This window comes from Schistocerca piceifrons, chromosome 2 (genome assembly GCF_021461385.2).
Source record: "Schistocerca piceifrons isolate TAMUIC-IGC-003096 chromosome 2, iqSchPice1.1, whole genome shotgun sequence".
Classification (NCBI taxonomy): domain Eukaryota; kingdom Metazoa; phylum Arthropoda; class Insecta; order Orthoptera; family Acrididae; genus Schistocerca; species Schistocerca piceifrons.
This window is the reverse complement of record NC_060139.1, coordinates 698,253,333-698,275,157: the sequence shown is the minus strand read 5'-3', so window position 1 is coordinate 698,275,157 and position 21,825 is coordinate 698,253,333. Positions and strand designations below refer to the sequence as shown.

Sequence of the window (21,825 nt, the reverse complement as noted above, 5' to 3'; positions counted from 1 at the left end):
TATAAGTAAGGGTGAGATGATTATCACAACAAGAAAGAAGGAGAGGGGAACAACGGGAATAACAATTGGTGGGGAACGATTGAGGAGAGTGGAGAGTTACAAGTACCTAGGAAGCCTGATACAGGAAGATGGAAAAAATGACAAGCGAAATAAACAAGCGGGGGAGAAAAGCAGAAGCATCTCGGAAGAGTGTCAGAAGCCTGATATGGAGCAAGGATGTATCGCAAATCAGTAAAAAGTACAAGCTAGTGAGATGAAATTCTTGAGAAACAGTATTGTAGTGACAAAGATAGAGATGTTGAGAAATGAGAGGATCAGAGAGTTAACGAAGGTGGAACCATTACAGGAAGAGATAGAGAAATCAAAACTGAGATGGCATGGACACATTAAGAGAATGGAGGAGAAGAGGATACATGAGACGAAACTGGAAGGAAAGAGACCAAGAGGAATACCGAGAGACAGATGGCTGAAAGGAGTAGAGGAATGCGTCCAGAAGAAAGGAGAAGACTGGACCAAAGTGAAGATAGAGAGACAGTGGCAAGACAGAAGATGATGTTCCATACAGACCTGGCCAGAGGCTGGAAACTGTCCAAGATGGTGATGATGATGATGAAGGTACATTTGTAAGATAGAAATTACAATTAAGAGATTTTTTTTTTGTTTGGCAACTAATAGATCACAGCCACCTGGCATTGGCTATTAGGTGACATGGTCAATTTGATTTCAAACTACTGCCAACTGTGAATACGCATCAGGATTTGAGCTGTTTTCTGAGCACAATACTTACATACGTACATATTATACATGGGTGACTACAGATTTAGGTGGCTGCACAGAGGATCAAATGTACAAAGTAGCTGATCTTAAGATTAGCACAATAAATGAACTTGAATTGAGCTGAACTCCCAAATTTGTGTTGTAAAACGTATGTTTTACTTTTTTTTCTCTCATTTATGTTTTATTGCTGCAGTATAATTCTGCAGTAGTGGGATACATAATATTCTTTGTTAGACAATCCGTTTTTAGCAATCAAAATTCTAAAAATTTAATTGAAAGCTAAAACACTGAAAAATTCCCGGGTTTTTCCTGGTTGTCCCGGGACATATACACCCTGCAGAATACTATGTTAGATGTGAATGAGAGCATTTTATGCTTTCCATCTGGTCACGTAAGAAGCTCGCGGTAATGCTGGAGTTTTGTCGAATATTATTTCATTCTCTTTAAAAATTAAATGACATTCAAAGCTATATTGTTTCTTTGCTCATCTCTATTTACGTCTGAACTGCAACTGCTCACATCATTGCAGGTTAGCTGGACTGTTGGCTGGCCAGTGCTGTCCAAGTTTAATCCGCCGGTAAAGCTGTTGTTCCGCATTATCGCTCAGTCTATGTCCGTATAACGCAACATACAACATATCTTTATGGTTGTATGTGACTACTGCTCACTGCTTGGCTTTCGCTCCACATGGAACGAAATCCAATGAAATTCAAGCAAACGCAGAAGAATACATGGTGCAATGTTTACGTCAGGTTTATTCTTATTATGAACAGAGTACAGTACTGTTGCATGACAGTGACAGAAAATGAATGATCATGTTACAAGCCACATAATGTGAAATCAAAATTTTGATACAGACATTTACTGAACAGGGTATTCATGAGATTTGGGAGCAAATGCCTCCCACACTCACTTTATATTTGCAGTGTGGTGAGTAGTGATCTATCATGTACAGTTCATGAACATTCCATCCTTATATTCATATTTTCTCTGCTGCATTTTCCATTGATGTAGTTTTATGTTATAGTTGTAGTATGGGTTTAGTATGTTGGCAAAGGGTGTACACAGGACAGTTCTTACACTGCAGATGTCCACAAGAACGCAAGAGAAAAGAGGGAAGGCCTGACATTACAGAATGTACTCAAAACGTTCTGTTAACTGCACCACATGTACAGATACTGTTAAAATTATATCTCCGACATAAACAGCGAAAAAACAAATAAGTCTGGAACTGACTCACAGAAAGGCTGAGCAAAAAAATTAATCTAATATGACTGGACTTTGTGTATCATCAGACTGATAGATAGCTTCTGAAATATTTTGTGCTGTGATTTTTCATTTGGCACATTCACATAGGACAAGCAATATTTTATAAAAATATTTTCAGTTCACTTAACATGAACTGCTCCGCATGAAGCATTTATATGGTATTATTCAACTAGAATCAAAGAAATGCAGTCAAGGTAACTGTATTAACCACAAAGGTACAATGTATTATCGCATTACAAAAAATATTAGGCACAGCATTCTACTCCATTTTTGTGAACAACATATTAGCTTTGAAATCCTCTGAAAAATGCCCTTGCAAACAACTGGTACCGCATATATGGCAGGTAAATGCTCCTTCCACTATGAGATTTTATGTTGCACTTCTCTAAGAATGCTATTGACACCTGAGATACGCTAACTACCAAATTAAAGTTGGTGTTTTCTTATCAATTTACAAACCTTTATATTGTTTGAATCAGTCAAGAACATTGTAACCCTGTCAATTCCCATTCCCCAACCAGCTGTTGGAGGCAAACCATACTCAAGTGCTGCGCAGAAGTTTTCATCTATAAGCTGAGCTTCATCATCACCAGCAGCTTTGTCCTGCAAACAAAAGAAATTACTAGAAATAAAGATAATAAATAAAAACAGCACATTTTTGCTGCACATGATAAATGGGGGGTTAAATATTTTACACTCTAATCAAATGACTGCTTAATATTCTGTTAAAAATTACTTTTGGATTTATACTTCAGTTAGAGCACATGGGAATGCCACAGTCCATTCGGAACACACACACACACAGTCTTACAGTTTTAATTTTAGTTTGTTTTACGATAGCAAAAATATAAGACAATATTCAAAACGTTTATGAAAATACATTTCCTGGCAGATTGAATATGAGCACTGAACTGGGACTCTAAACTGAGACCTTTGCATTTTGTGGGGAATGTCTTCTATAGACTGAGCTATCCAAGCACAACTCATGACATGTCCTTCCTTCCAAATTTCACAGAAGTTCTCCTGCATAACTTGCATGACTAGCAGTCCTGGAAGAAAATGTAATGTCAAGGATAGCTTAACCAGAACCTAGAGGATTGTTCCCAGAATGAATTTTCACTCTGCACTGACTTGAAACTTCCTGGCAGATTAAAAAAGTATGCTGCAGCAGAGTCTAACCTGCATACTCCACTGCAGAATGAAAATTCATTCTCTAAATAATTTCCTAATGTGTTGCTAAGCCATTTACCCACCTTATCCTATCTTCCAGGAGTGCTAGTCCCACAAAGTATGCAGAAGACCATCTGTGAAGTTTGGAAAGTAAGAGAACCTGTACTGTCAGAAGTACACGAAGAAGAAGAAGAAGAAGAAGAAGAAGAAGAAGAAGAAGAAGAATCCCAGGCTGAGTCAAGATGTATGTGAAGAAGCAGTTACTTGTGTAAAATATGCTAACAAACAATTATGGCTGGTGGTAATCTAGTCTCTTCGATAACTATGGGAATTACTTTTTATCTGATTTATTTATGTATACATCTACTGCTCCTCCTCTTACATAACTAAACTGCTGTTTTATATAGTAAGGGGAACTTTGCTTAACAAGCATCTCCCATAACATGCAATTCGCATAACGAACAAAATAAACTGTAAAAAATGACTGACTTAGCAAGCGATGTTTTACATAACGAGTAACGACGACTTATCGTAGTGTCACCAGTGGTTTGCACGTGACGGGGGAAATGTTCAACAAAAGTTCAACAACCTTTCACCGCTGGCAGTGGCATATGAACAATGTCTTTAGTATGTACTATTGTCTGGGTTAGCACACTTCCTGCTACCATCTTAGTGCTGCTTGTGGTCACACATTTTTCTAAACTTGGGTTCACAGTGTTTTTTGTGTGCAAATTTTCATAACTTTTGTAGAAATGTCCTTGAAGATAAATGTGCAAGAAGACGACCATAAGAGAAAGAAAATGACCTTAGAAATGAACATAAAATCAATGAAAAAGCCAAAAGTGGTGTGAACATTGCTGATTTAGCATGCATATAGAATCTGTCTATATCATCTATATGCACTAACAACAACAAGAACAAGATTAAGGAGATAGATTCTTCAAAGGGAGTGACGGGAGTATTTAAACAACAGTTTTGTATTCTGGACAATGTTGAAAGGTTGCTCCTTATATGCATGAATGAAAAGCAACTGCAAGGCAACACTATTAACAAAAATACCATTTGTGAGAAGGCGAGAATGATTTTCGCCGACCTCATTAAGAAGACACCAGGATCATCAGTAACTGAAGAAGTGTTTAAGGGAAGCTGTCGATGGTTTGAGAAGTTTACGAGAAGAACCGGCATGTACAGTGTTGCGAGGTACAATGAAGCAGCCAGCTCCGACACAAAGGCAGCAGAGAAATTCATCAGCAACTTCAAGATGTTTGTAAATTCTGAGGGTTATCTACTGCAACAGGTTTTTAATTGTGACGAGATGGGTCTATTCTGGACAAAAATGTCGAAGCGTATATTTATAACAGCAGAGGAGAATGCATTGCCTGGTCACAAGCCAATGAAAGACTGGCTCAAACTGGTATTCTGCACCAACGCAAGCAGCAATTTGAAAATTAAACTGCTGTTTAAAAGAGTAAAGTCCAGATGAGCAGGTTAAATGTGATGTGGATGTCAACCAACAAGGTTTGTGTTGCATGTATCTTTTTTGTGATTGATGAAGTGTTTGATCCTTCGGTGAAAAAATATTTGCTTGGGATGAATCTGTGACTCCAAGCCTTGCTTATGGACAACACTTCAGCTGGTTCTCCAGGCCTACAAGACCACATCCTTGAAGAATTTCATTCATCAACATCCAATATCTGCCTCTTAACACCACTCTGTTGTCCCAGCCTATGGACCAGCAGATTATTTACAACTTTAAGAAGCTATACATTAAGGCACTCTTTGGGCATTGCTTTGAGTTGACTGAAGCTACCAAGGAGAGTTAATACATCACTCAATTTAGACTCTTACAGTAGTAACCATAGCGAGAGACAATGGAGGTGCGAACTTAAGATGCATGAATTGCGGCTGGAGAAGTACCTGCCAGCCACACACTTGAAATAATCCACATTCGCAACCTCCTTACAGGGCCAATACTCAAATATCAGTACAAGTAGCAACCATAAAAAGGTGGTGCCAGGTACAGATAATTGAAGTAATTAAAACATTGTAAAATTTTCCATTGGATTAATTAATTTTTGTGTTCTTTGATACATGAAACGAATAATATTGCCACGGGAAAGAGAGGACTTATCACAAAAGAAGGATATGCAAGGACAAAGAATAAAATTTGCATAGGAAGTACCAGAAAGAGCACATGTGAAACCCATTGAGAAGGTAGGAAAATTCTAACTTATAGCTTGCATGGTGTGCTTGGTAGTGCCTCACTCATATTTAATAGTAGTAGTAGTAGTAGTAGTAGTAGTAGTAGTAGTACCACCACCTCTCCCTTTCCATCCCAAAAATTGGAGCATTTTAACTAGTAAAATAGTGTATTTATTAAAAATCATTTTTGACTGATAATTTTGAGGAAGTGTAAGAGTGACAACAATGAGTTGCAGTGTATGTTCGCAACATGTAACAGGATAATTCAGAACATTTTCTCAGAATAATTAAGAAAGGGACATTCATTTTAAAGTTTTACAATTAGTAAATCACAAGGACAAAAATGGATACAGCAGATAAAAGCACTGTTGACAATTCAGTAATTAATGTACAAGTACAAAATGTTGCCATGACTAATGCGACGACGAATGATAGTGTGAACATGTAAGGAGTTGGACGAAAATCGCTTGTTTTATTTAAGCTCAATTATAACAGAGGATAGCAATGTTGTGATTAATGACATAACTTTATTTATGGTAGACAAAATAAATTCGTGAATATCACTGGAAAGCATGTTTTCACATGAGGCCCGTGAAAGGTGCGCTGGTGCAGATTCTAGTAGATCTAAAATTTCTGCATTGAGCGAAATGGACCTGAATATAATCAGATACTATTCAGTAGGTGTCCTAAATTATACCCCAACAGTGATACAACTTATGCAAGGATGATGAAAACTCTTAATGATTTTAGGAACAAACACACACAAAAACTTAATGAACTAACACAAAACTTTAATGATCTAACACCAAAATTTAATAAGTTAAGACAAAAAATGAAGATTCTTCAACACAACAAACACAAACATTTAATGATTTTAGGAATCATACGGCACAAAAATTTGAGGGACTTTCAAATGAACAAATGCAAAAATTTGATGAGTTAAATAAAAAGTTGCACACTGACCTGTCAAATGGTTTAACATGCAAGGTACTCAGTCAGAAATTTACACCAAAGTGTAAAAGAAGCAAGATACTACTACAAAGTTACAAACTACATCACGGTGTATATGCGGACAAGGAGAAAAAGTCCCGAATTTCCTAGTTAAAAATACAGTTTTTCTTGGGTGAAAATATACTTTTCTGTGTTAAGTGACAGTGTATTCTCCACTGGAACTGTAAAACTTATCAATCCTTTGAATGATTAAGGTTTTATACACTGGCGTAGAACTTTCCGACACTTTCGGAAATGAAACACAGGGGGGAGGGGGAATCACATTTCTCAAAGATCTTTGATGTGCAGCAACATGTACGCTGCATACTTTTGTATTATGAAAGTATAAATTCGAATTATACCAAACACAGCATGTTAGTTTCTGAAGCACGGCAACTGCGATTGCAAAGTGCTTTTGTAACCCATTCATGTCACATGTTCTTGGCAGCCAATGACAGCAGATATTCAGAACATAGGACATGTGATGTAGTCAGCCAATAGCAACATCACTTAAGTAGAGCGAACACACAAATAGGGAAAGTTAATGGTGTATGTTAATACGCATATGTAGTTATAAGACAAGCTAAGCTTTCACATATTATATTGGTCCTTTTTGCATGTGTTATGGTTTAAGATACATCACACAAATGTGCTAGTAAAATTTTAAATAATGACGTGAATGTATGGTCTTCTGGGCTCAGAATTCTTCTAAATGGGAATGGCTGGTCTTCTGGGCTCAAAATTCTTTTAAGTGGCTGGTCCTCAAAGTATTAAGTTTTAAATGAGAATCAAACACTTTGGGATTTAAGAAATTCATTGCACTCTCTCACATGTAACATAATTAATCTTGCATAAAACGAAATTTATTTTGAAAGCAACGCTTTTCAAACAACCATTCACAATACTTTTCCGCAGCCTGTTCGAAATAGGTTCTTTTCAGCAGTTGCCAGAGAGCGCCAGAAAACAGGCATGCCCAGTTATGATGACAGAGGAAGCCCGTACGTTTGCACGCATAAAGCATTAAGAGATCTTACATTATGTCATGAAGAAACAAGACACCAGAGGGTACTCCTCGAACATCGGATTTTTGTAAACTTTACCAAAGAGCAGAATTCGACTTTTAAGTGCACATTCATATGACTAGATTCACAATGAAATAGGCCCCACAATCTGATATTAAGCTTTTCAGTGTAGTTTTCGACATGTAAATTTTCTTGGAATGCCAGTACTGTATTATTCAAGTTTGGTTCTTTATTATGGCATAATGCCATATCCGCCAGAAGATGAACACCTGCACTTGAAATTCCATTAACAGCTGAAACTAGCCAATAGTGTGGAATGAAACACTCCGTTTCAAATAAATTGAGTGCCTCTGCGGAAAAGATCAATATAAGCCAAATTTCTTTAGCAAACTGTCAAAAATAACTTCTTTGTCCTGCAAGGTGATGAAGGCTTGACTGTCAAAAATGTTGAAATAAAATCAGAAAACTGAAACTGGTATTTTAGCCTTCCATAATTATGTGAATGTATTTTTACTAATGTGATAGCTTCCGCCCACAGAAATCTGTTTTGTTTTAATTTGAAGTGAGAACTGTAAACGAAGTGGAAATAGCAAAATCACTGCACATAAACTGCGATCAAGTGGAGACTATTATTTGTGAGGAAAATGCACCAACTGTAACCACCAAGTCTTTTTCTTTTCTCTTCAAGTGGAAATAGCTGCACAGAAGAATACCCAAGTGGTGTCTTTACTTGCATGAATTCAGTTTCAAGGTAGTGTACATCAAAGGCAAACAAAACACAATTGCTGATACTTTGTTGCGGCTTTAACTAACAGAATTTTGAAATTCTGCATCCTATTTATGCAAGACAAAACACGCCAATCATATTATGTAAAAACGAGCTATAGCCCAAAGCAATAAGATTCACACTGGAAAAATACAAAGACTCAAACTTGAAGGAGATGATGTTAATAACAAACATTTTTTATACTATTTATAAAGGAGTACTGTTTCACCGACGTACACCTAACCAAGAATGGTGGTGCATATGTTTACCTGAAAAGTTTATAGATGAATTCATTCTTTACAATCACAATGTATGGAGTCATTATGATGTTTCTAAATGCACCGATAAGGTAACCATGTACTGCTACTCCCCCAAAATCCGTCACTAAATTCTCCACATAATTCAAAAATGTATTACTTGTCACAAGACCACAAATGCTTCAGCAAATCAAAATTAATTATTGGGGGAGGGGAGATTAATACAGAAACCAAACTGTATTGTGATGTACAATAAATTATGAACGATGTGGTCAGAGCTGATAAATATCTTTTGAATAGTGGGGTGATCAACAATTCGGTGCAGCCGCTGTGGAGGCAACTGAAGCAATCTGGCCTAAAATATGAGCAATGAGCACCTGCTAAGGATCAACTTGGTCAAGTGTCAGGGAACATGAAAGAACTTACCATTCCAAGTCCCATCAGCATCAGATACTGGTAAGTGCAGCTACATTCAAATAAGGAAAAGACACTGATTTTGCATGCTTCTTACAAAAATTGCCAGGAGCTGAAACAACGACCAAGGTGCAGCAGTCTGTATGCATTGCGTTAAGTATGTAACTGGCTTATGTGATGTTTTTCCCAAGTACGTTAAGTTGTATGCATTGAGGTCAGTGACTGCTAGTTCTATTATTAGAAGAATTACAGACGACTATCTCCAGAGAGTAGGAAAGCTGACAACAGTAGAAACTGCTAACTTATAATGCGTCATCATACTTCACAGGTAACAGATGAAAGGAATTCACGATCACAAATAAAATAGAACACATACCACTATCACAAATCCAGCCTGAAGCAAGCCCCATAGGAAGGATGTTTAAAGAATTTAACATATTTATGTGCTTCTACGCACCACAGAAACACACACAATGCATCAAGTTCATCTCGCCATTTCAGCAAATCTTTAATAACTTGCCACACAGTTGTACTTTGACAGGTTTTACAACAACTGAATTAATGTATGAGAAACGAGAAATGAGTAAGTGGGAAAAACCACTGCCTAAAGTACCCAAGGGAGGTATGTCATTAGAAGAAAAAATATGCCAAGCCTTGATTGATCTAGGAGAAAAGGCCGAGCGAGAAAAAAATCTTACGACAGAAGATTAGGGGACACTGCACAATTCAATATAGGACAAGAAGTATTGTTTCAAATGTACCCAAAGTCTATCAAATATGGAAAACTTCACCACAAGTTGCAACTCTTATACAGTGCCCATTTGTAACTACACACATCCCTCATCCAGGATAGTATAGACTAGTTTATCCTATCAGTTGAAAGCACAAGGGCCCTTAAAAACATAAGGATGTAAAGAAATTTGTGTGCTGAAACGGTCTGACAAAACATTAAGCCAACTGATGAAGTTGTTGTGCTTAAGTACAGTGAAAATATTTCACTGTAAATTATGAATGATGTAAATTCGTTTTAGGATAAGTTTCTCCCTTGTTATTTATAAGTGTGTAATTAGAAAGATGGGACATTATTAGTAATTTAAGATTTTGTTCACTGACAAAAAGATGTTGGGAAATAAGTAATAAGCTGAATTTAATCGCAAAGATGCATAATTCACTACAAAAAGTACACACACATTCCAACAGCAAACTGATAAATGTGGAAGGGAGAACTAAATGATGTAGCATTACGACAAGAGGTAACATGGAAGCGCTGTAGAATCTGAATCCCAGGACAGTGACCTTGGCGCATGTGCGAAAGCAAAATGAATCCAACACACTGATTAATGCACCAGACTGTCTGCTGACATTAGTGTCTGTTTCCCAAGTAGAATAGAGGTGAAAGATAATGAATATAAATTTATTACTACAGATAAATATAAATTGACTACAGAAATAAATACCGAGATCTACACTATAACAATAAAAATAATGTAAGAAAATAAAATGAACTAACTATGGAAAGATCTCTACACACTAAGTCACTATTCACAATATATACACAAAAATCTACATTATGATTATACATAAAATGAAGTCCTATAGTACAGTAAATCTGTATATACCATGAAAGAATGAAGAATTCTAGGGATATGCTCATGCTCTGAATAAGCTACGGGAGGGGGTAATGACACTGTGCCTTGCCAGGAAGATACCAATTAATGGAAGAGACGCAAAAGGTAAGTCAAAGCGATAGATATGCTGTCAATATTTGTGCTCTCACAAAAATGGGTTGAATTCTGACAAACTGTCAGAAAATAATGAACTAAAAACATTTGCATACTAAATGAAAATATACAGGCAGATAAAAAAAATAGTGTCCAGTACTTTGAGTCTGTCAAATGTGTCAGTAGGGTATTATGATGTCTTACTCGCAGTACTCTACCTACCATTAGGTGGTCTGCAGTCACTTATGTGGTCCGAGACATGTTGAAGGCTATGTTAGTGTGTCTTATTGTACAGTACAGTCAACCCTGGGTACTGTATTATGGTGTTTTACCTTCTTCCAAACACAGATTCACTTATGTGTTTACTGATATTGTGCTGTTTATATGTACAAATAGTGTAACACATTTACATCTTCCCCCTTCAACTACTTGTTGGGAATGGAAGCCTACTACTCAACAAGTGAAATGGTGGATATGATATTCTGCTATGGCTCAGCAAATGGACATAGGCTGCGAGCTTGTGCCTGATATGTTGTTAAACATCCACAGTGCAGAGGGCCCTCTGATAATATGTTCGGCAGACTTTCCCAGCATCTGACGGACACAGGTACCCTTGCACCTTGGAAGACCGGCAGTGGAAGGCCCTACACAGTCTGCACACATGACATGGAGGAGCATGTGCTATGTTCGGTGGATGAAACCAGACACCAGTGTGTGACAATTAGCAGCAGCAGAGGGCCTGTCAAACTCACTTATCTGGGGGAGGAGTGTACTTCATGAACAGTTGCAGTATCCATATAATTTACAGTGTGTTCATGCTCTAAGGCCACACATTTACAGCGTGTTCATGTTCTAAAACCATAGGATCATCATGGCAGATGGCGGTTCTGTCAATGGATGTAGAAAAGTGTGGCTTCACATCCAAGATTTTATTTACCAATGAAGCAGGGTTCACAAGAGATGATGTGAATTCCTATAACCAGCATGTATGGGCAGATGTAAATCCCCAAGCAATTCAGGAAAAGGGCATCAACACTGATTCTCAATCAACATATAGGTACACGTACTAGGTGATAGATTAATAGGGTCATAAGTGCTACCACAATGGTTATCAGAGGTGTACTATCTGGACTTTCTCATTAATGTATTGCCTAACTTGCTGGGGGCTATGCCATTGCAGCAACAAATACAAATGTGGTACATGCTTGGTGGCGCACCAGCACACTTTCACCAAAATGTGTGTGGACATCTCATGCAGATATTTCAGAACTGCTGGAATGGTTGGGGTCGGGGCACCTTGGCCTGTTTGTTCCCCAGACCTAAATTCCCTACAGTTTTGGTTATGGGGACACTTCAAGGAACTGGCCTATGCCGTGTCTATGACAGGAAGTATGCATTTACAAACCTATGTTTATTGGAATTATTTTTCTTGTTTCGATGAGTACTACCACCTCTCAAAGTATTTGATACTTTTTTTTTTTTTTCAATACCCTGCGCATGTCGTAAGTGTGAACGATACGTTTGTTGGCCTTCGAGCAACTACGTACTTAGTTTCTAAGTTAATATTAAGTTTTTTAACAGGGAATGATGCAAGGACATGCTCCAGTAATGAGGAGAAAGAATTAAAGTAGCTGGTACCAAAAGAAATGGGCCACACCGCAATATGAGTAATTGTTATTCACATATGTTGAGAGAGAGAGAGAGAGAGAGAGAGAGAGAGAGAGAGAGTTATACATGATCATGGCTTATCTGAATGTCCGCCCCCTAACATTTCTTTTGACATAACTTTCACAGCACAGCATTTACGTATATGCATATTACAGTGCACAGGAACTGTATCTCACAGTGAAAAGTACACTGAAGTACAATCATTATAGGTACTTTTAAGCAAATGACATTAATACACTTATATGACACAATGATGCAAGAATTTTATCTGAAGTGGTACCAAATGTCGCAAAACACAAAGAAGCATTCACAGAGAATTTTCTCAATTATTGTGTGATATGTAAATGATGGATTTCAGCAGGAGATAACGGATGCTTCCTTCCATTCCTTATCATAACTCCCCGTAGATTAGTAGACCACCTCTTGCTAGAACAGAGAGGCGTGGCTAAGTGTAATTATGTGTGAGAGGAGCTGCTAAGAGGTTCATGCATAGCATCAGATTACAATTATGATTTTCAGTCCTAACATGTAACAGGTTTTCAAATTATTCACGCAAACAAAGATTACGTCATCGTTTAAAAGTTAAAGGGAGTACTAGCTCATTATTAAAGTTGTGAACATAAATGATTTATTAATGATGAGAATTAATATAAAATACTTTGTCATGGAAATGTTGCTTTATGAATTCTGAAGGTGAAATGACTTCTTCAATGTTATTCACTTGTACTTAAATATCGTTATGCAAACATAGAAAGTGATGTGACAAATTCATGTATAAACATGTAAATAAGTAAAATGTATCACACACACACACACACACACACACACACACACACACACCAATGTGCACTTATCCAACAGTGCTACCCTCCAGACCCTATAATGATGTGCAGTTCATTATCATCTGCAAAGTTATAGACCAAAGGCTGGACTCTTCTCTATAGTTGCACCAATGTAACTGCAAGGCAAGGCACATGCACAGCGAACATCACTTAACGTTTGGAGATGTGTTCACACAAACTGAGAGAGGCGGTTATACCTCAATAATGGAGCAAAAGACTAATTCAAACATGCCCTTTGTCGAGTCATGATCTCTCAGAAACTGAACCTTTAAAAGTTTATAAATTTCATGTAAATTACTTGTAGTATAAATAAAGATAATGCATGCAGGGGATAAATAAGAAATAAACTCAGCCACAAATAAAGGGATTTTGATCCCCAGCCAGGCCAAAAAGTAGTTTAAGAGATACTTTTATATAAAATTTGATTATTTATGTTACATATGTTTGTAAAATACATCACTACCGTATGCTGTTGTCCAGTAATCATGGAAAACACCGATACAGTTGTGATAGATTTTATTTTGGTTTAGTTGTAAGGTATTTGTCATTATTTTACTGGAACATTGTGTTGGGCAAAAATTCAATGTAAAAGTGCCTGTGCCAAAAAGAGATGTGCAAAAAGAAAGAGGAACATATACTGTATTCTAACGTTTCCTTAAGCTGGTATCACATTTTTCACTCTTCCATTGTCTGCCTTTTCCCATCCATGACTCTGGGTGCAGTACTGTGTGTATGTCAGACAACAACATGTATTTGTTTAAAAGTTTTCACAATACATCTTCTGGAAAATGTGGCAGTTTCTTACGTTTCTAAACTGTACAATCTGAACATGATTCATGGATACATCATAGCCTGCAAACTTCAGAAAACACAGCAACATTGTCTATGATTGTATTATACTGTATTCTTTATCACGGAGCTGGATGGTGCATACTTTTCTTCATGGACGAAGAGGTAAATATCACTCTGTTCAAAGAGAGTTAATATATCACTGAATTTGCACTGTTACAATGGTAACTGTAGCGAGAGGCTGTGGAGGTGCAAACTTAAGATGCTGAGAAAGTATCCACCAGCAATACATCTCGAAATTATCAACATTATTCATACTTCCTTATAGTGCCAGTACTCATATACCAGTATACAAAGCTGTGTAAATGTTATTTTGTACTAATCAACTCTGAAGGAGGTCATCACCTGGAAGCTTAGCTGTATTTTTAGTGTTGTTCACGAACTTAGTGACCACTGAATGCCTCAATTATATGGCAAATTGTTTGCTTTACTCCACAAGGACTTTCCAGTGTCATACAACATTAGATGGTAGTCAGTATATGAGCAGATGTGTTGCTCAGTGGAACATTAAACACAGGGTACTGAAGAAACTCTGTGCTCAAAATAACATATTATGACAGAGCAAATAACGAATACTTCATTAACTAACAAGGTGTTGGAAAAGCATACTGAGTGAGCACTAAGCATATGCAAGTATGTCTGTGGCAAAGGAGATAAACAAAAAGTACCTTCTTCAAAAGCTGACACACCAAAGATGATATGAGATACCTTACATAGTTTTGTAACATCCTGACATTTAGACTGAGCCTGTAATGATACTAGAAATTAACACAGCTAAATGGGTTCTACTGAAAGTGAAAATATTTTACAATATGATAGTCGGGTAATCAAGCTCAAATAATTTAGGCAATGGAGTCAGAACCACCTTTCCTTGTGTAAATTCCTCCAGACAACAAACGGTGGTTTCAACAGGATGAATAGATGAAAAATAGCACTCTGAAAACTAGTCCTGTGAGACAAGTGGCAGACAGAGCCACAGGTAGATACTACTGACTGATAAGAGAACAAGTAGGATACCTATTAAAGATTCTATACATCAGATAGTGTACAGGGTTGCTCATTTACTAAATCATGCGTTGTTTAATACTTAAAATTTTCTATATTTTAGGCGATTCCTTGTGTGGATGTAATTTGGTACCACCACTCCACATTTGGCAACCTTCCCTGAATTACCACAATTGGAGCTTATATATGATGTCCTACTATACACAAACAATTTTATGATGATGTTATTAACCATAATATTGCTATGGCCACTGCAGCATACTGACGTTGATGGCAGCCAAAATTGGGTTACTATTGCTATCACTGGTGTTGATAATGTTATCATTTCTGGAATCACTGCATTGGAGAACATCCCTCCCCAAAATATCATCATTTATAAGACTTTTCACATTGTATGCGAATGTGCGGTCATATTCTGTCTCCACCACAGCATCTGTTGCTGTTGAAAAACCATTTTGCATTAATTCTGTGTAAATTAAATTGAGGTCATTTTTTTTATTATATTTTCATTAACAGGTTTTAAATAACCTTCTGAGGTCTTCATAGTGGGAGCAAATATGATATTCTCTTTTCTTCTTCATGGATTTGTTCGCTATTGACTTGGCACTTTCAACATATACTATTAATTCAAATTATGTTTATCATCCAGATAAGAACAAATAGTAACCATCTCTTTCAGCAGGATGTTTATTCTGTTTTTCATTCAAACATGTTTAACCTATTCTTATTAGGCATCACCAGTGATTTTTATGTTACCTGTTCTTTTTATGTGATGCCTTACAGGAATAGGTGAAACATGTCTGGTTAAAAACAAAATAACCATTCAGGTGCAGAAGACTGATAGTATTTGTTTGTATCTTTATGATAAACACAAATTACGTATCAACAGAGGAAGAATGGCTACAAATATTAACAATATAAAATTATGAACACAGCAAAGTTTTCAGTAAGAAAGAACAAATATGGAGATATATAACTGATCAAATAAATCAAATGAAAGTACCTTTGCCTGTTGCTCAAATCGTTCACGTTGGACAATAGGATCATTCAGCTCAGTGTATGCATTGCATATTTCTTTTGTTGCTACGAACAACTCAAATCTTTCTGTTAATCCTTTAACAGATCGATGCCATTTGGCTAAAGGACTCATTATTTGAGGATGGTCAATAATAAATGTTGGATTTATACTGTTTTCTTCAAGGAATTCTCCAACCAGCTGAAAAAAAAAAGTATGGAGTTTTAACACACAGAGTATTACGATAGTGCAACTTACGCTTCGAGACAGCTTTTCTTAATATTCGTTGTAGAAAAGTTCTGGCATAATGTAAATAATTTTGGATTAAAGGGGACCACTCACCAAAAAGCAGAAGCATTGAATCATTAAAAGGCACAAACAAACCTTTCTAGCTTCCGGAGTAATCGTTTTTTCGAGCTACACACGTATGCACCTGTATGGTGCTGGCACCAGGCAGGGGCACAGGTAAGTGTCTCTCTCTCTCTCTCTCTCTCTCTCTCTCTCTCTCTCTCTCTGCGCGCGCGTGTGTGTGTGTGTGTGTGTGTGTGTGTGTGTGTGTGTGTGTTGGATGGTTTCCTTTAATCCAAAATCATTATCATAATATTATCAATTTAATAACTGCAGATGGGGAAGTATAAGGCAGGTCTTTTTACAGCGTTCAGAGTACCTTGAGCAAAGTATGACTTGCAACACATAGCTGTTATTTCTGTTTGTAAAATGAATATGAATGCTCAGACTAATAAATATAACAACATTAAAACATCTTTGAAGCATGAATAAATGAAGGATTGTATTAAATAATCAACAAAAATTGGCCAGGTGCAAGCAGGACTCGCACACTGAGGATTCCACGCAAACGTATTTTCAAGTTTAAAGTCAGATTACAAATGACAGAAGAAATATTTTGTTTTTCATGCGATATAACTACAAATTAACAATTTTTGGATTTTTTTCCTTTGCTTGTACTGTGAAACCTTGCTTCTTGGCAAATCTCATGATTCTAAGTCAATGGGAAATGCCCAGTTGGTTTTGACCAGAGTTTGTGAGTATCAAAATATATAACATAAATGGCTGTATCTTTTGATTGCATTGACTTAGAAGCTTAACTCTTTTACATCTTAATATGTGACTTAAATGTCAACCTGATACATCTAAGTACTCCTGAAATATAGGGTTTGGAAATTGGACAGACAGACAACAATGTGATCTTATACGGGTCCTGTTTTGACAAACTGAATATGTATCAAATTCCTACAGTGGTTCCTGAGATTAGCCCACGCATGCCGACAGAAAAACAGTGGATGACTTCAATTCCTAATAGTTCACCCAATTTGCATGAAATATTTATACATAACTTTGCATATTATGTACTCCTTAAATGGCCTGCCAGACCTAGTGACAACACTAATGCACTTTAGTGGCTGTTCTACTTGTCAGAGTTATTGCAACTCTATCATTTACATACCTACGTACTGATGATGTGTGCATGTACAAAGCTACATTGACATCCGACTACATCATATATAGTCAGATGTCAATGTAACTTCGTACATGCACACATCATCAGTAGGTAGGTATGTGAACGATTGAGTTGCAATTCTCTGTGAAAGGTAGACGGCCACCGAAGCGCATTAGTGTTGTCACTAGGTCTGGTAGGCTATATAAGAGGCATGAACCGCATCTGATGTTGAACGATCACTCGCCATCAAGGTTCCAGCTGACCACATATGACCACCACACAAGGGATGATTTCTGTACTGTGCATCAGCAGATCTGCACCCACCATCCAAGAACAAGTAAGGGATCTCCTGCACCATTCTGGTCAAAAACTGGCAGCAGCAGGAGCCATACTAGGAAATTAGCGATCTGTGTGTAGGCTGCTGTTAACATCACAACACAAATGGCTGCCTTTGGAGAGGTGATATAACTGGTATTGAATGGAATAGCATTGTGTTCAGCAATGAACTGTGATTCTGCACTACTGGATGACCATCATCAGTGAGTATGGCAGTAAGCTGGGGAGAGGTTCCATTCTTTCAATATTTTGGAGAGGCACAGAGGTGTTACTCCAGAAGTTATTGTGTGGGGAATGATTGGGTACGACTTCATCACAGCTTGTAGTGATTGAGGGAATTCTGACAACACAACAGCTTGTCACAGTCATCTCTGTCCTCATGTGTTCCCTGTCATGCAACAGTATATGGTGCATTTTCTCAACAGGACAATGCTCATCAACACACGACAAGTCTCTATGAACCACGTGCATGGTGTCAAGATTCTCCTGTGACCAGGAAGATCCGCATATTTGTCCCTCAAAGAACGTGCGTAGGACCAGCTTGGATATTAACTCTGACCCAATTTCAGTGTATCAAGGACCAGTAGCAACAGTCGTGGGCCACTTTCTCTAAGTAGAGGGTACAACTGCTTTGACACCCTTCCCGAAGGAATTAGTGCATGCATCTAGGCCAGAATGGGTGTGATGTCATACTGATAAGTGGGCTCAAACGGCCAGTTTATTTGTCAATTTGATGTGATATTGTAATCACTGAAGGGTCTTTCTATGTAAACTGGAGGTCTTGTTATGTCTGTAACATTTCCCATTCCTTTGTCTAGTGGTAAATCAGCATGCCTCGCATCATCAAACCTTTGATGTGTACTGTTGATACTCTTGTCTATCTGTTTTTTTTTTTTTGAGTAATAATAGAAATTTCTGGATGGAGGGATATGTAAAATAATGGAAAGGCAACCATTCACCTATAGTGGATCTGTGTGTGGAGCACAGTAAAACATAGTAGAAAGCAGCATTCACACTAGCTTTTGAACAATGGCTCTTTTTCCAGCAAATAGCTCACACAATGACACAAACACCCAGGTGCACATTCCCATGACCATGCCAAGACAGGCACCATGGTCATGGGAGTGTGCATTCAGATGTCTGTGCGGCTGTTTGTAATATCGCGGGCAAAAGAACAAGTGCTCCATAGTTAGTGTGAATGCTGTTTTATGTTATGTGTTACAGTGCTCCACACATCAATCCTCTACGTGTGTGTGGTTGGTTTCTTTTATTTTACATGCAAAGACGATGAAAATGGTTAAAATGGCTCTAAGCACTATGGTACTTATCATCTGAGATCATCAGTCCCCTAGACTTAGAACTACTTAAACCTAACTAACCTAAGGACATCACACACATCCATGCCTGAGGCAGTATTTGAACCTGCGACCATAGCAGCAGCGCGGTTCTGGACTGGAGCGCCTAGAACCGCACGGCCACCGTGGCCAGCTAAAGACCATGAAATAACATCACGTTTTTTGTCAGTGTCTACACACAAACCTTCCTCATGAATCCATCTGAAAACCATATAAAAACCACTGCAATTCCTAAGGTTAGGCTTTACAAACACAGAAAATTGTGTTGGGGAGGACTCTGAAGAATATGTGTAGATGCTTATACACAACACATTCATGTTCAAGACAAAATAAACCATAAAGGATTTCCCCTCATTCTTTTCTTAATGATTCAATATTCCATTGCCACCAACACCATTAGGATGTAATGTGACAGTAGTTTGGGATTTTCACACCTCAATTCAGTAAAAAAAGATGGTATTTTCAAGTACATATTAAAAGCAATAACTTCATTGCATGCACAGGTAATGCCTTATACGAGGTGTTGCTACAAAATAATAGGGTTGATGCTGTCATACAGTAAATATGCATGTGCCAACGATGAAAAACCAATAGTTGTGAAGCATGAAGCTCTCTCAATTGAATGCAGCATCTCTGGTGCCTGTAGACAAATCAGTGTGACCATTTCCTTCACTGGTGTGGAAGCCTAACTTATAGTAAAGTGTATGGTGAAGACAGTTTACCACATATGCGAGTTTCTGAGTGGTTCAAGAGTTTCCAAGATGATCTAGAAGATACTGAAGATGCCTCACACCCAAGACGCGGTTCAACATCAAAAAGGATGAAAATATCGAAACAAGCAGGTAATCTGATCTGATCTGACCACTGGTTGGGTGTTTGACTGATTGCTGGAACTGTAGGAATCTACAAAGAATGTGTAAGGCAAATTTTGCATAATCAGTTTTTAAATTGGTGAAAAGTGTGTGTGAAACTGGTGCCAAAAATTCTCACGATCGAACAAACAGAAGCTTGTGAAACTACTTATACTGACACTTTAAATACCACTGAAAATGATCCTAATTTCTTGGGAAGAGTGATAACATGTAACAAATCTAAAACTAAGTGCCAATCAATGCATTGGAGTGTGTTCAACTTCAACAAGAGAAAAAGAGCTCAAATGAGCAAATCAAGATTCACAAAGCAATGATTTTTTCTCAATATTCATGGAATTGACTACCTACACTGGCTTCCTATAGGTCAAATTATTAATCAACATTGTTGCCTTGAGGTTCCTGCTCAAATCTGTGTAGGGGTCCTACATCAAGACAACGTACCGGCTCATACCACATTGTCTGTTACGAGGTTTCCAGTGAAGTACAGCATCCCAGTGTTAGAACATCCACCTTATTCATCTGACCTAACACCATGTGACTTACCTATTCCCCAATGTGAATCTGCATTAATAGGAACAAAAGTTTAGTCCGCTGAAGCAGTGAAAGAAGCAGCAAGCATCAGCAAATAGCTCATAGTGGAAGACTTCCAGCACAGTTTCCATCAATGGAAAATTCGCATACAGCATTGTAGGGATAAAGGAGGGGAGTATATGGAGAGTGACAATAGCCAAATATGAATCTTTATTAAACAAAATGTTTCATGCCTGGTTATTTTATAGCCACACCTCATATACTATAATGACAGGATTATGGAAAGGATAAATTGCTTCTCACCATGTAGACAAGATGTTGAGTTGCAGACAGGCACAACAAAAAGACTGCTACATGTTTCACATTTAGACCAAAAGGCGCGCGTCTTGAACATGAATGTGTTGTGTATAAGCATCTACACATATTCTTCAGAGTCCTCCCCAACACAATTTTCTGTGTTTGTAAAGCCTAACCTTAGGAATTGCAGTGGTTTTTATATGGTTTTCAGATGGATTCATGAGAAATGTTTGTGTGTAGACACTGACAAAAAACGTGAAGTTATTTCATGGTCTTTAGCCGGCCGCTGTGGCCGAGCAGTCCCAGGCACTTCACACACACACACACACACACACACACACACACACACACACACACGAACGCGCGCACACACACACACACGAACGCGAGCACAAGCGCGCGCGTGCACAAGCGCGCGCGGCACACACACACACACACACACACACACACACACACACAAGCGCGCGCACGCACACGTGCGCGCAAGCGCAACTCTCACACACATGACCTCTATCTCTGACCACAGAGGCTGGACTGCGAGCAACTGCACCTGATGGGAAAAGCAATCTGTGAGTGGTGGTGGGGTGGCTAATGAGGGGTCAGGTGTGAGGGGTCTGGGTGGGACAGCAGGGTAGGGGAAGGTATAGTGTTGGTTGTGAGAGCATGCAGGGACATGGTAGGGACAAAGTAAGGCTGCTAGATGCATCTGGGAGGTTTGGTGATGGTGATGGTGGTGGTGGTGGTGGTGGTGGTGGTGGTGGTGGTGGGGGGGGGGGGCAGACGGGCGGGGGGGTGAGGGGGGGGGGGAGAGGAGGGAGGTGGCTGAAGAGTGGACAAGGAATGAAATAAAGGAGGGGGGGGGGGGGAGAAGACTAGAGGGTGTGTTGATGGAATAAAAGGCTGTGCAGTGCTGGTACTGGAGCAGGGAAGGGGATAGGTGGGTGAAACACAAGGACTAGCAAAGGTTGAGGGCATGGAGATTATAGGAATGTAGAACATATTACAAGA

At 38.3% G+C, this 21,825-nt stretch overlaps 1 protein-coding gene across 3 annotated transcripts in view; it reads right to left on the bottom strand.

The window, feature by feature from the left end:
- Positions 1–21,825, bottom strand: part of LOC124776240 (lysine--tRNA ligase) — an 85,212-nt gene that overhangs the window by 4,495 nt on the left and 58,892 nt on the right. For all 3 annotated transcript variants that reach the window (XM_047251104.1, XM_047251103.1, XM_047251105.1), the window contains exons 8-9: positions 15,956–16,168; positions 2,506–2,649 (exon numbers count right to left, since the gene is read on the bottom strand). In XM_047251104.1, coding sequence (XP_047107060.1) covers positions 2,506–2,649; positions 15,956–16,168 — 357 coding nt within the window. The remainder of the gene's footprint in view (positions 1–2,505; positions 2,650–15,955; positions 16,169–21,825) is intronic.